We start from the raw sequence: 16,144 nt of genomic DNA, 5'->3' as shown, positions 1-16,144 counted from the left end.
TCTCAAGCAGGAGATTAGAGGGCTCAAGCAGGAGAATAAACAGTTGCATAAGCTCGCACATAGCTATGCGACAAACATGAAGAAGAAGATTAACCAGATGCAGGAATCTGATGGTCAGATTTTACTTGATCATCAGAGGTTTGTGGGTTTGTTCCAGCAGCATTTGCCTTCGTCTTCTGGGGCTGTACCACTTAATGAAGCCTCAAATGATCAACCTTCGGTGCCTCCTCCTCCTGGGGTTCCGCCGAGTACTGAGGTGCCACCTGATCGTCCTTGAAAATCCCCTCTTGTAAATTTGATTTTTTTTTTAAGGTATGTATAATGCAAATTTATGTAAAATTTTCAGAAAAATAAATAAAATGGACCTTATTTCTCTCATTGTTTTGTTTTTTTTGTTTTTTTTAAGGTATGTATAATGCAAATTTATGTAATCTTTCCAGAAAAATAAATAAAATGGACCTTCTATTTCTCTCAATGCATTTTTTTAAGTGGTGCAATCCGCACCATCATTTTTTTTTAATTTTTTTTATATATATATATTTATTTTTTTATTTTATTTATTTATTATTTTATTATTATTATTATTATTTTTTTTTTTTTGCTTTCTATGGTGCTCACACCACCACCACCAACTAGATGATGGCCACCATAATCATACCGCACCATAACCCTTTCTCTCTTTTTTTTTTATTTTTTTTATTTTTTTTTATTTTATATATATATATATATATATATATATTTTCTTTTGACTAACACTACCACTACTAATCCTTTCTCATTTTTTTATTTATTATTTTTTCTTCTTTTGCTAGCACTAGCACTACCACTCAAATTTTTTTTCTTCTTTTTACTGGTGCCAGATGCACCATCCTTTTATATATATATTATTTATTTATTTTATTATTATTATTATTTTATTATTATTTTTTTTTTTAATATATATTTTTTTTCTGTATAAATTTGGGTTTTGGGTGGAGGAATTTGCAGGGATGAAGCCGAGCTTCGGAGCACCGCCGCATAGCACCGATGTTCAGAGCAATCCCAGGCCCCAAACTCTGCTCTGCGACCCGACCCATCTCTCCGGCCTGCACTCTACCCAGATCTTCACCTTCGCCGCCGATACCATCTTCCACGTGGACCCGAATCGACGGCAAGTTCACAAGCGATGGCGACGATGACGTGGACCCAAACGAAGAGGAGTCCTCAAGCATCGGCGAATCGGGGACGGAGTGAACGTCCTGCTCGTTGACTGTGCCCTGCCCGCTGCTACTTGCTACGCTTGCTGCCATGGCTGTGTTCTGCAAGGCTTAGGCTGAAGTGAATCAGCAGAGGAGAAGAGCAACTTCGAAGGGGACTAGTCGCCGCCATTCGTAGCAGTGGACATCGAAGGCGCTTGCAGAGGAGGAAGAAGGTTGCTGCAGGGCGTTGAGCTGCTGCGGCTGTTGTTCTTACGGCGAAGAAGAAGAAGGTGGGAAGAGAGGGCGGATAATCCAAAAGAGGAGCGGTGTAGTCTTGGAGAAGCTGTGGTGTTTTGGATGCTGAAGTCCCGCGAAGACCTCGTGTTTAATGGCAGATTCCATCCCATGCCTCAAGTCCTGCGAAGAATATTGAGTTCATAAGAGATGGTGCCAATGTTATAGTTACACGCTGGTACTCTTGGAGACACCTACTTAGAATGGAACCTTCGAGATGATCGATTATTTGGTTGGGGTACTGCATTACATGGAGGCTGGCTGTCATGTACGGTGAACTTGGTACCCAAAAAGTTGGACCTCAATTTACCAACATATGTAGTGCTGGCTCGAGAAAAATCATCTGAAACCAAAGATATAACGAACTCGGTGCTTGTTGCCCTTCTGATCCTTTTGGCTGCTAACAATAATTTATCTTTCTCACCCTCAGATGGTACCAGACCGTAGTAAAGATAATATGTGGAAGTTTCTCTACCCCTTCGAATGAAGCACTGTATTGGAGATTTGGCGAGGCCCCGGCTGCTTCAATGAGATTGGAAATGTGAGCCTTCCACATTGCTCGGGAGTTTTGACTATATCCCTCATAATGCCCCTCCATGACTTACAAACCGAACCACAAAAAACAACGACAGCTCGAGCAGGCCACGATGTTTCACTTTCTTCTACCCTTTGAATTATGTCCAGAAGCAATTCCAGAGGCAAGTTAGCCCATTGACCCTGCTGAATCACATCAGTTGGCGGGGTTGGAGCCATATCAGGAGCAATATGCGACAAAGTCCGACTACGCCAATGCTTCCGTTCACCAACTCGCCTTGACATGCTCCCAATCCTATCTTTCATCTCCCGCAGCTCACGAACAATGCCTTTGAACGACATCTGTTGAACCAGCTCGAAAGCTCACAGCAGCTATTTCACGAGGCAGGCGGCAGGCGGAAGAGAAGCTTCTAGAACGTCCCGGTATCGCAAATCGGAGAACAACGGCCAAGCTCTCGGCAGCAGCCGACCATGCCGTTCTCCGACTTGGGGTCTCTACTTCGAGGTGTGGCTCGTGAGGAAATGGGAGAGTGTGAGCTGCTGGGCTGCACATGGTCTTTGGGCTGTGTTCCTCAGCTGCTAAGACCTGTGTGTAGATGGGCTCGCAGATTGGTGACTGCATGGTGTTGGGCCGAGACGTATATATATATGTTTCCCTTTTTTTTTTTTTTTTGAAGAAATTGTATCTTTTTTTTTTCTTTTTTTTCTTTTTTTTTGTTGTAAATACATAATAACATATGTATTTTTTTTTCTTTTCTTCTTTTTTTTTTGTAAATACATAAAACATATATCTCCCTTTCTTTCTTTTTTTTTTGGTACAAAGAAATTGTAATAGCATTAAAACTTTTAATAAAATCTTTATTCCTTATTTTGGTGTGACTGAACTCAAATTTTGAATATTCGAGCTGCCTACGTACCCCTCCAAAGAAGAGATCAAGTCGTAACGTAGTTCAAATACATACATATTTTTTTGTATTTTCTTTTTGTGCCGTTTGCAGTTTTAACTTATGCAGGCAAGGAGTGTTGGTGTCGTTTGCAGTTTCAACTCGTGCAGACAAGGAGCATTTGGTGCCGTGTTGCAGTTTCAGCTTGTGCAGGCAAGGAGCGTTGGTGTTGCCTTTTATGCTCGTGCAGATCAGGAGCTTAGTGCCATGCAGTTTAGGCTCGTGTAGGCAAGGAGCCTTGGTGTCGCCTTTTATGCTCGTGCAGACAAGGAGCTTTGGTTCGTGCAGTTTAGGCTCGTGCGAACAAGGAGCATTTGACTGGGTAGTTGAAGAAGTCTTCTGGGAAGATGTCACGCATCGTGATGGGGATGGATGATCTTCGTGTCAAAGTTTCATTATCTCCAACACTTTCACATTGTTCTGGAGGTGAACAGGAGCTGTTTTGCCCCCTTTCCCATTGGTGAGCTCGTGGAGAAGACATATGCTTCTTGTGCAATTTCTTCGGAGTGACATAAGTCCATCCTTCAACTTCACTCGGCTTGACTGGCATGTTTTTGGAGCATGCCCCCAGCGATTGAGGTGAAGATTTTGAGTTGACAGAGCCGGAAGTGACGCCTTCTTCCAGGATTTCGTCTTCTTTGTCTTCTTGGGCCTCCTCTTCAGTGCGGTCCTCTTGGGTTTGTTGCCGTGAAGGTTGGCCAGTGTAGATGATGGTGCGCCTCCTTACCTTCAGTGGTCCTTTTGTGTCGACTTCCAAAGTTGCTTGGCGCTTCATCCTTGAAGGAATCAAGCTTTGAACATCGTCTTTTCTTGCTAGACTGTCGAGCTTTTTTCCCTTTGGCGTTGTCTTCCTGTTTCTAGAAGGCTTCTTAGTTTCTTCAAGTCTGTCCAAAGCCGACCGTTGTGGAGGAAATCTAGCTATGCCGTTTTGTTTCTTGGGTTTTGATAACCTTTCAAAGACAGATCTTTGCGGTGTTGGCGTCTCAAGCCTTTTGAAGACGGAAATTTGGTCTCGACCACTGATGCCATCAAGTGCCGAAATTCTAGGTTTTGAATAATTCAGCCTTTCGAAGACTGAAGTTCGAGGGGCGGGTTTAGGCTCCTCTTTTGGCCTTGTGGCTTGTGGTCTTGGCTTTCTCGTTTTTTTGTAGGTCACCGATGTCCACCCTTTCTTATCACCAATAGCTGCATCTTGGTTGCTTGCCCCCAGTGATGGTTGTGTAGGAGGTGTCTTGTGACTTAAACATTGACGGGAATGGTCATGCATGCTTCGGAGAGGCACATGATCAAGTGATCCAAACACAATAGTAGTAGTGTGTGCCGCAACCGTGTCTTCGAGGTCAAGCTCAATTTTCCCTTGTTGTGCTAGCTTCAGGATGAGATCTTTCAGTACGAAGCACTTTTCTCTTGGATGGCTGATGAAGCGGTGGAATTTACAGTATCTTGGACTGTCGGTACGATTTATCTCTTCCAGCCGTCTGCACTTAGGCAAATCGATCACCTTCTTTTCCAACAGGTCATCCAGCATGGCAATCACATCAGAGTTGGGGAATGGATAAGTCTTCTCCTCAAGCTCCTTCAAAGTGCGTCTACGCATCTCTTGATCACGAAAAGCTTCAGTTTGAATCACCTTGCCTTGTGTGGAGATTTTGACGGGAGATGCGTTGACCGTCATTGCTTCCTTGGTGGGTTTCCACGCAGCCTTTTCCACCTTTTTCCCAAGAACTTTGTCGTTCTTGTAGTCGGCGATCGGTTCTTTCTTCCCATGATGGGCGATGCTCAACTCCATGTCATGGGCGCGAGTGGCCAATTCCTCGAAGGTCCGTGGTTTAATGCCTTGAAGGATGTATTGCAAACCCCATTGCATGCCTTGGATGCACATCTCGATTGAAGAGGTTTCCGAGAGCCTATCTTTACAGTCGAGGCTTAGAGTGCGCCATCTGTTGATGTAGTCAATGACTGGCTCGTCCTTCCACTGCTTTGTGCTTGTTAACTCTAGCATGCTCACAGTGCGGCGAGTGCTGTAGAAGCGGTTGAGGAATTCCCGCTCTAATTGCTCCCAGCTGTTGATGGACTCAGGCTCTAGGTCCGTGTACCACTCAAAGGCGTTTCCTTTCAGCGAGCGCACAAACTGCTTGGCAAGGTAGTCCCCTTCGGTCCCTGCGTTGTTGCAAGTTTTAACAAAGTGGGCAACGTGCTGTTTCGGGTTTCCCTTTCCATCAAATTGAATGAACTTTGGCGGTTGATAACCCTTCGGCATCCTTGAGGCGTCGATCTTCTTTGAATACGGCTTCAAGTACAACCCGGAGGTATTTGAGCTCCCTTCGTACTGTGCCTTGATGGTGTTGGTGATCATCTCTTGCAGCTGTTGGATAGAAAGAGATCTCATGAGTGTTGCTACTTGGTCTGGCTCCGGCTTTACATCGTTTTTCTCCGCCTGAGGCTCATCTTCTTCGTCATCTCTTCTCTTTAGTGGATCATCCTCTGGGTCGGGTTTCTCGCCGTCCTGCGCCTCCAGTCGGTTGACTAGTGCTGCAATTTGCAAGTCTTTTTCTTCCACAGTTCGGGTTAGCCTTGTGATTGCTTCATTCATTTGAGCCAGCTGCTCATCGATTGAAGTTGCTCCAATGGTCATGACTTGCATGGCTGAACTGCCGCTTGAATCGGCATTGGAGAGCATGGATTCGGAGTATTTCCTTGGGCTTTCCCCCCTTGGTGCCCTTAGTGAGGCTAAGGTGATCAAAGGCTCGTGCCTTGGGTGCTCTTGTTCCCTTGGCAGAGTTGATGCAGAGGTGAAAGAGGTGGCAGAAGTAGCTCTTGCCATGCTTCGAGTCGTGATGCCCAAAGTGACACCAGTTGCGACGAGGATGCTCTTGTTCTTTGTGCCGGTTGCGGGAACAGTTTGAGCCTTCCTTGATGCCATTAATTTTGGAGGTCCGCTTGAATTTCTTGAACGGAGAAAGAGATGAGAGGCAGAGATTGTCCTACTGGGCGTGCCAATTTGTAAACACGGAAAATTCCTGAAACGAAAGAGACAAGAACGACGTGCACAAACAAATATTTGTATTTGATGATTTTGGGTTACAATCTCTCTCAATTTTGATCCTCTGATTCGATCTCCGTAAGGCGTTGATTTGTGGATGTTTCGTTGATCCAAGGGCCGTCGAGGCTTGATCTTGAATTGGTGGATTGTTGGAAGTTTCTTCAAGGGGCCGTGGGCTTTGATCTTTGAAGGTGGATTTGAGCGGATCTTCAAGGAGCCGTTGGGGCTTGATGTTGAGGATGAGTGTTTCTTCAAAGGCCGTTAAGGCTTGATCTTGAATAACGGTGATGAACGGGTCTTCAAGGGCTTTTGGGCTTGATCTTGAAGAATAGTGATTAGCGGATCTTCAAGGGCTTTTGGGCTTAATCTTGAAGAACGGTTTGGATGTGTGGATGTGTCGACGTTTGTTGATCCAAAGGGCCGTTGGGGCTTGATCTTAGGATGAACGGATGAACGAAGAATGAAGAACACTTTCTTCAAGGGCCGTCGGGGCTTGATCTTGAATTGGTGGATGATTGTTGATCTAAAGGGTCGTTGGGGCTAGATCTTAGGATGAACGATGATGAATGAAGAACGAAGAACACTTTCTTCAAGGGCCGTCGGGGCTTGATCTTGAATTGGTAGATGATTGTTGATCCAAATGGCCGTTGGGGCTTGATCTTAGCATGAACGAAGAACGAAGAACGAAGAGAGCTTTCTTGATTCTTCGGAATTTGCTTGAGAGCTTCGGAGTTTCAGAGCTTCAGAGCTTCAAGGTGTAATATGAATTCCTCCCCAAATGAATGAAATTGGCTTCTATTTATAGAATTTTCCAAGGCCTAATTTTGAATATAATATTCTAGATGAAATAAGCCGTTTCTGCCAGGTGTTGACACGTGTCCTGTTTGATGACTTTTCCGATGATTCTCGATTTTTTGTTTAGACACATGCTACGTGTAAAATTTATGTAATACATGAGCGCTGAAACATTGATTTATCGGTCAACATTTATTTACCAAAATTTCGATATCTACAAGTATATCGCAACAAAGTGCTTCAAATCTGTGATGAATTGAAAAAAAAAACCACTAGAGAAATTACAGCAGAAATTAAACCACTAGATATCGCAAAAATATCTGAGCATGCCTGAAATTAAATCACCACTAGAGAAATTACAGCAGAAAATATCATGCACCAAAGGGAATATTACTCGAAGAAATTTACAAAGGAGATATTATGCACCATAAGAGAATATCATTGTCATGCGGGACTAAAAAAAGAATAAAATAAAGTAAAAAGAATTAAAATCAAAGTTTATAAACAATAGAGTACCTTAATATATATCCTTCAACTGTCGTTACTCGTTAAGTGATTACTTCACAAAAAGTCATCGACCATCTAGAACTAGGAAGTCAATAATTCCACCTTCGGCAAAGAACGCGTTTGGCATCTGCAATAAATTAATTCCTAGACAAACTCCAAACATTATATATAGCACCCTACTTTTCCATCATCTCCACAAACAACTCCCTCCACTTCCAAGTTTCATCGTTGCAAAAATACATCACAAATTAAGAGAAATTTCTTTCACTTGTATCACAAAGAGAAGAACATGGCCGAGAAGAACCAACAGGTTTATCCTTTGGCACCAGCAAATGGTTACACAAGAAGTGATGCCGAGTCTTTGGAATCCGCTAATGAGATGAAACGCAAGAAGAGAATCAAACTGGCCATTTATATTGGTATTTTCATTGTGTTTCAGATCATGGTTATAACCGCGATAAGTCTCACTATTATGAAAGTTAAAACCCCAAAGGTCCGGCTAGGCAACATCAATGTGCAAGACCTCAACTCCGTCCCAGCAACACCTTCATTCAACACTAAATTCACAGCACAAATCAGAGTCAAAAACACAAATTTTGGTCCATACAAGTATGATGCAGGCATTGTCACGTTTTTGTACCAAGGTGCGACTGTCGGGCAAGTTTCTATTCCCAAGAGCAAGGCTGGAATGCTTTCCACCAAAAAAATCAATGTCGAGGTGAGCTTGAGTTCAAGTGCATTGAGCGGTACAAACCTTGGCAGTGAAATGAGCAACGGGGTGTTGACTCTCAACAGCGCGGCTAAGTTGACGGGAAAAGTTGAATTGATGTTTATAATGAAGAAGAAGAAGTCTTCCACCATGGACTGCACCATGGCATTTGATTTGTCATCGAAGACGCTCAAAAGTTTGCAATGCAAGTGATTAATGACCTGCAGATCAATACTTGTACTTGATTTGTTAATTTTTTCATTCGTTCTCTTGTGACTTGTATTTTGCTGCAGAACTATATATAAATAGATTTCTCTACTATTTCAAACCAATGAGGCCCCGGGCCTGATCTGTTATTTCTTTTTCCTTTTTCCATACGATTGAATACAGAATAGGTGCTTCTTTTCTCTAACATATTTAGTAATTGCATAATTAATAGAATACCTGGCCTACTTATCATCAATGAGTCCATCACACAATTTTAATAGAATTTTGATAGTGATGCACTGTCACGTTTGAAATGTCATCAAAGACGGTCCAGATTAAGTTTAGAAGGTGAGTGGAACCACAGATTATATTTCTTTAACCCTAAAATCCTAAACAGTATGCTTGCCCATCTGGTGTGGAGGTTTTATCCCAACTAGCCCCTTGCACACACTACGTATGTGTAACGTTTTGTATTTTTGTATTTTTTTCAATTAATTTTTAAAATTTGAATGAAAATTAATAAAAGTTACCACCCCAAAAACGTGGGGACTCTTTAATTATCATCATGGACTCTTTAATTAGGTTGCCCATTGTGTGGCTTAGCCGAACTCTCCATCCCCTTGGTGTAAAAATATCGATGTACTAAAAAAAAAATTATCATCATGGAAGTTAAATTTTATTTTACCCATTTCAATTTAATTGTTTTCCTTTAAAATCTTAATTAGAGAAGGACAATTTTAGGTATTTTAAAAACTTTACCATTTCAAAAGCACCCAAATAGCCCCTTGCTTCTTGTTCCTTTCTTACTGAATGTTTTGCCCTCGTGCACACAGATTGCAATTAATTCATTCAAATTCCATCTTTTTGAGCATTGTAAGTGCTCTTCAGCAAGAGTACTGGTAGAGAGTTTGGGGCAAGGTGAACCAAGGAAGGATCTTCGACGGAGGTCAGACATTGACCTCTTGATCACCAACATTGTCTTCCTATTTGCCTTAATCCACTTATCATACTCATTCTTTTTGTTAGCAGGTGCATCATCTGCAAGCTTAGCAAGTTCCTTTTCCCTTAAAAGCTAAGAACTGAAATTTTCAAACAAAGTAAGAAACATTCAAAGACCCTATGTACATGCAATTCATACTTTTCACTGAGCTGAGAGAAATATGATGACTGGTGATGAACGAAATGCTTGCATGTAACCAAAGGAGTAAGATTTTCTTCCCTTCTAATCTTTCTCTCCTTCAATCCCCTCTTATTTAAATAGTTGCGATTATGTCACATGTACATCTTATCTTGAATTTTTTATATATAGAATAAAACAAAAAGAAGAATGAGAGGAGGAGATAGTAATAGGAGGAGAGAGAATCTTCCTCCACATATGGGCCTAGTGCAGAGTTTTTGACTTATATTCAATCTAGAGGGTTGTATGAAGAAGTCTTTTATGAGGTGCATTTTTCTGTAAGACCTGGAGATCCAATTGTTTGTGTTCCAGGCAAAGTTCCTGTGCCACCATCACATTTCCCCTTAGAATATTAAAATGGGAGATGATTTTCGATCATACACCTATTTTAGCCTCTCTTTGTCTAATTGATTAAGGGGTGGTTTGGGAGTGAGGTGCTTAAAAAAAAAGCACCCATGAAAAAAAACTGTGAGGGTTTTAGGTGTTTGGTAAACTGAAAAAAAAAGGCTTATTTTGGAAGCTGCTGTGAGAATAAGCTGAAATCAAAGGAAAAAGCTGAAGCTGCTATTTGTAGCTTTGGAAAACTGGTTTTTTTTCAAAGCACACGGAGCTACATTGCCCATTTAATGAAAAGACTCACTATCAGACTGTTTTTTTTTTTCCAAAAGCACTTTTACAAAAAAGTTTACCAAACACTCTGTTGATTTATTTAACAGCCGCTTATTCTCACAGCAATTTTTTTTCAAAGCACAGCAATACCAAACCAGCCCTAAGTAACACAAAAGCAACAAACAAGATAAAACATGGATATGTGTGAGATGTTGAAATAAGTGCGTCTATCATTTAAAAAAAAAATTATATGTATATGTTGATGGATTGGTATCTCCATTACCGTTAGAATTTACACATTTTATATTCATCATTTCAATCACATGTTGAACAAAATAAAAGCTTGAAAATTAAATTATCTTAAGCCCTTGGATTTGCTCGATTGTTTTTTAACCTTATGATTGAATAAATTAATAAAATATTCATGAATAAAACAAGGAACAATACTTGGCTACTCAAACATGAGTAGAAATTCCTACTCAAAATTTCTCAAAATTGTTCATTGTAAATTTATAGAACTTCGTGTTTATAATCAGAACCGTTCATATTATAAATCACCCTATAAAGATCGCATTTGCAAAAAATCAACTAAAACTAAGATCGTTTAGTCATCAAATTGTTTAAAAATAATAAATGGTATTGGTAAAAGCACTACGAACCGTCTATGTATTTGCTACAATAGATTGACTAAACGACCTTAGTTTTAATTTATTTTTTGCAAAGATAATCTTTACAATGTGATTCATAATATGAACAGATCTAATTATAAACACAAAACTTTATGATTAAAACACTAGTTTTGAGTAGAAGTTCCTACTCATCTATAAGTATCCAAGTATTGTTCTAAAACAAGAGGATTCATGCAAGAAAGAAAATGAGAGTGAAAATTACCTTAGAAATATTTCGTTTGTCATGTGGGAATAAATAATAAAATCAAGTTTATAAACAATAATTTGCCAACGATGTTAGGAAAGTGATCAAGAAAGTTTACCTTAATATTATCCCTCACCTGTCGTTTTCACAAAAAGCATCGACCATCTAGAACTTGAAGTCAATAATTCCACCTTCGGCAAAGGGCGCGTTGGGCGTTGGCATTAAATTAATTCCTAGACAAACTCCAAACACTATATATAGCACCCTACTTTTCCATTACCTCCACAAACAACTCCCTCCACTTCCAAGTTTCATCGTTGCAAAAATACATCTCAAATTAAGAGAATTTTCTTTTCCATTGTATCACAAGAGAAGAACATGGCCGAGAAGAACCAATAGGTTTATCCTTTGGCACCAGCAAATGGTTACACATGAAGCGATGCAGAGTCTTTGGAATCCACTGATGAGATGAAACGCAAGAAGAGAATCAAATTGGCCATTTATATAGGCATATTCATTGTGTTTTAGATCATGGTCATAACTGCGATGAGTCTCACTGTCATGAAAGTTAAAACCCCAAAGGTCCAGCTAGGCAACATCAACGTGCAAGACCTCAACTCCGTCCCAGCAACGCCTTCATTCGACACTAAATTCACAACACAAATTAGAGTCAAAAACACAAATTTTGGTCCATACAAGTTTTGTACCAAGGGCGACTGTTGGGTAAGTTTCTATTCCCAAGAGCAAGGCTGGAATGCTTTCCACCAAAAAAATCAATGTCGAGGTGAACTTGAGTTCAAGTGCATTGAGCGGTACCGACCTTGGTAGTGAATTGAGCAGCGGGGTGTTGACTCTGAACAGCGCGGCTAAGTTGACGGGAAAAGTTGAATTGATGTTTATAATGAAGAAGAAGAAGTCTTCCACCATGGACTGCACCATTGCATTTGATTTGTCATCCAAGACACTCAAAAGTTTGCGATGCAAGTGAAAACAGAGTGGCTACATGGCAATGGAGCTTGTTTGTACTATACTTGACCAATCCCGAAACTATTGAGCACCGGTCAACGTTATACTGTCAAGGATCCAGAAGAGTTTCCTTCTAACCAGGAGGCCAATCATAGCACGACACGTATTGACATCAGAAGCCAATCATAGCACGACACGTGTCAATGTCAATGAAACTAGAAACTCTCTTCTATAAATAGAGATCATTCTCTCACAATATTTCCTAATGTCATTTGTACTAAATCATTCACTAGAACTCACTAAAGGAGAGCTTGAACCTATGTACTCGTGTAAACCCTTCACAATTAATGAGAACTCCTCTACTCCGTGGACGTAGCCAATCTGGGTGAACCACGTACATCTTGTGTTTGCTTCCCTGTCCCTATCCATTTACTTACTTATCCACACTAGTGACCGGAGCAATCTAGCGAAGGTTACAAACTTAACACTTTCTGTTGTACCAAAGTCCTCGCTGATTTTGTGCATCAGCAGAGCTAGTACTAGTACTCTGTATCTTTGCGAGTGATCAAGACTAGTTATTGGATTTTTTTAATTCGTTGATCCTTACATTTCCTATATACGTATATTTGTCAAACAATTTCCGACCAACTTACACTTTAATTATGAAGTAAGATTTAAAGTGAATAAAAACATTTCAAACTTTTTGTAACGTTAACATTAAGGGAACTTCTAAAGAGGCCACTTAAAACATAGTATTGATTCAACAAGGTTCTATAAATACCAAGGTTATTGCTATTGTTGGTGCCAAAACTCGTTCAAAGTTTGGACTAGGTTCAACATGTATTTCTCCGAGTTGTTGGTTTCGGTCTTAGTGCCATGAGATGGCTCGAGAGAAAGAGAGAATAGGTGTTCCACTGTTGGAGGCTACCAACAAACAGTGTTGTGTTTGAGTGGGTGTGAAAGTTGCATGTAAATCTGACTTCTTAACCAAATGAATGTGCATAGAGTGGGATGCTTGTTTGATTAAGTTTTTTCTATGCCTCAAGCGAACGAGGACTCTTTATGTATGCTTGCCTAAAAAGTAAATGAAAGCGAAATAGAAACTAAAATGAAAACAAAATGTAATCATTTCAAGATGGAGTCAAGATTACAAATGTCTACAAAAGTAAAATCTAGGCTGATGGGCCGAGCTATATGACTTGAAATGTAAATTGATTAGAAATGTAAAGAAAGCATTAAACTTTAGCAAGATTTAGGCCATGAAAGGTGAGATAATGCTAGGAAAGTCCACTGAGATCACTGGTGTCGAGTTGGACTTAGTGCTAAACATGGACCTTAGAGAGGGAATTAGGGAGGTTGGAATTGCACATCAATCGAATCATACCACAGGGCGGCAGAGCTGTAAAAGTTTTAATCTCAGGGATCGTAGGTAGTGTTTGCTTGAAAGGAAGGCTTTGAGATTGTAGATGAAGAGTGAAGAGAGGTTTGTGGAAGAGCAATTGTGTTTATGCTGAAAAATAGTTGGGTTGATTGATTAATCAATCAATGTTTTGTTTAATTGTAGAGATTGAATTTGATAAAGATCCTAAGCCTGAAAGGCTATGGCTCTATTTATAGGCAGTGGAAAAGGAGCAACCTCAATCCTATCGCTAAGTTGGAGCAGGGTAAATTGGTCATTTGGTGATGGTTGTGGCTGTAATTCCTAGTTAGATGGCCTTTAACCATGTCTTAAGGCGGTTCACCCAACAGCAGTAGTGATCTTAGCGTGTCGGATGATGCGTGTGTATGCATTTAAGGGGCCGAGATATTCTCGAGCCTTGGTTGTCTACTTGGCAAATGCGACATTGAGAAAACCGTGTTCGAGCCTTCAGACAAGTTAGAGAGAAACGAGATGGTCATCCAATCCCTAGTTTGGAATTGGAAACTAGTAGGCCGAAGTCCTGCTACTTGGCGTAATTAAAAATGAATAAACCTATAGCAGACCTTATTTTTATTTATGGCCCAAAGAACTATACCCACCCATATGTCTTATTTTCCCACTTGTGCACCTTGTATGCGTATATGAAGAACATTTTTATTAATAGGTAGATGAGACATAGGATCGTTGAATAAGCATAGTAGAGCTCAATGGCTAATAGGAGTTGGGAGTGAAGCAAGCAGTGCTTTGTTCTTGCCTTATTCAGTCGAAAATCATCTTGTCGAATTCTGACTTTTTGTATTAGTCGTTGTTAATAGGGTTGTTTTATTCGTATTTTACATATTGTTGAATACAGTTTATATATTTAAATACATTACATACAGTTTACATATTGTTGAATACAATTTATATATTAAATACATCTCACGTCTATTTTTGAATCAAAATTGATCTTGATACACCTTATATACTTTCTCATACTATTCTCATACCCCACTTTCTACATGTCTTCCCCTCATTGTTCCTTCTCCCCACACCTCCAAATTTCAAGACTCTCACTAAATATGTAAATGCTAATTATGAAGTTGACCACATGGCATTCGATTGTTGTTTCTGTTACTTGGGGAGAACAAGTCCAAAATTTACATCTCTCTCTGTTTTAATACTCATCTCGAATCAATCTCACAAAATTGTGACCCAAAAAAGAATCACAGAACATGGGTGAATTTTTTTTAATATTTTTACTTTTATCTCAACAATTGTATATGTCATAGCCCGTCCCGAAAATTTTATATCGGGAATGTGAAATGACAGAATTACCCTTGACGGGTATTAAGGTATGTGTGTATGTGACATTATTTAGACTTAAACTTTATAAACTTTGGAATTTGCTTATGTGGGATTGTTGTGTGGTTAGGGAATTAAGATGAAAAATTGATGATGTGGTTTGGTGTTGGACCACACAACACACACTTACGTACTCCCTGCTCTCTCCCTCTTCCCCGTATCTCTCTCTCTCTCCTCCCTCTCGACTCTCACTCTCTCTCACCCTCGATTCTACGGACAAGACCAAAACCCTCCAAAACTTTGTGGATCAAAGCAAATAAGGTACGATTCTTCATCCTTGTGATGTTCTGAGTCGATTGCTACTAGTTTTACGAAGTGAAACCCTCAGAATCGTCGTGAAATCCTAACCCCGAAAATGTGCACTGTTCATGCACACGTGAAATCTTGCATTTCAGGGAATTTCAAGCTCACAGTGAGCTTAAGGACATCCTCACGAGCTTCGGAGTGCTTCGTTGGTGATATTTGGACGTCGGAGGACCGAGAACGGAGGTTCTCAAAATTCCCGAACTATCGTGCTTCCCCAGGTAAATTCTAGTGAATTTTAGACCTTGAAACTTGTCCATCGTGATTCTACATGTTGAGGGCTTCAAATTGATAAAAAAAGTCGAAGAAAACGGTTGAGAAACGAAGGAGAACAAGTGATTTTAAAACTCGCCGGAATCCAGCCACGGGAAAAACCAGTCCGGCGATTGGTTGAGGAAGATGATGCGCGTGGGGGCGCGTGGCAAGCCAAAAAAAATTTCTACAAATTTCTCTACGTCCGTGACGTCGAGTAGGTCGATGTGGTATATTCATATACCCAAATTGAGCATCGTATGAGAAGTTATTTCGAATTGTTGGTTATGTGTTTAAATTAACGTTTTTATAGTTGTTTCGCATATAGGTGACACCTATCCTAAGGACGAGCGCATCCAGGGACGTCACGGGGGTTACGACCCATCGACTTACCAGTGAGTGGGCAGTTTTGTTTTCGTATTACCTATATACTACTGTTTTTCCTAGAAAATGCGTTTATATGAAAATATGTTTTAAATTGCCATGCATGTAATTGTTGAGATATTTGAATTGATAATTGATGCATATATATGTGAATTGACGATGTGGACGCACAAGTGAGTTTTTACATTATTCATACGATTTATTTATGTGAATTGCATTGAAAGCTCATAACCTACACCCTAGGTGTTAGTGCTTATATTATTATTCACCACACCGCACGCTCGCCTTGGATCCAAGTAGGTGGATGTCTTATAGACCATGTGAGGGTCCGACATGCTAGTCTTATAAATCACAAGATGTGATTCCGACTAGTGGGTGACATTAGTTATGCGCGCCGATGATTGATGAGAGAAGCACTAGAGCGTATTCTGAAGGGAAAACTATGAGATTCATGTATGGGATTTCTAAATGACTATCATGCATATACAAATCAAATTTAATATACGAAAGCAGCGGAAGCATTTATAACATATTATCAAAGCTATAGTCATGCAAATCCCCTTCAAGGTTCATAGGTTTATATATAATGCATCAAATAAAATTTT

At 40.2% G+C, this 16,144-nt stretch overlaps 1 protein-coding gene and 1 pseudogene across 1 annotated transcript; one reads left to right on the top strand and one right to left on the bottom strand.

Moving 5' to 3' along the window:
- Positions 1–983: 983 nt before the first annotated feature.
- On the bottom strand, positions 984–2,657 carry LOC103412005 (tubby-like F-box protein 5; annotated as a pseudogene).
- Positions 2,658–7,584: 4,927 nt separating this feature from the next.
- LOC103408035 (late embryogenesis abundant protein At1g64065-like) lies at positions 7,585–8,217 on the top strand. Its single transcript, XM_008346905.2, has one exon. The coding sequence runs from the start codon at positions 7,585–7,587 to the stop codon at positions 8,215–8,217; it is 633 nt and encodes a 210-aa protein (XP_008345127.2).
- Positions 8,218–16,144: the final 7,927 nt, after the last annotated feature.

Source organism: Malus domestica, chromosome 14 (assembly GCF_042453785.1).
Source record: "Malus domestica chromosome 14, GDT2T_hap1".
NCBI lineage: Eukaryota > Viridiplantae > Streptophyta > Magnoliopsida > Rosales > Rosaceae > Malus > Malus domestica.
The sequence above is the reverse complement of the archived record's forward strand: the minus strand, read 5'-3'. Positions and strand labels throughout refer to the sequence as shown.

Bases quoted from the DNA above. Each gene is read 5' to 3' on its own strand.
- LOC103408035 (XM_008346905.2), top strand. From the start codon at position 7,585: ATGGCCGAGAAGAACCAACAGGTTTATCCTTTGGCACCAGCAAATGGT.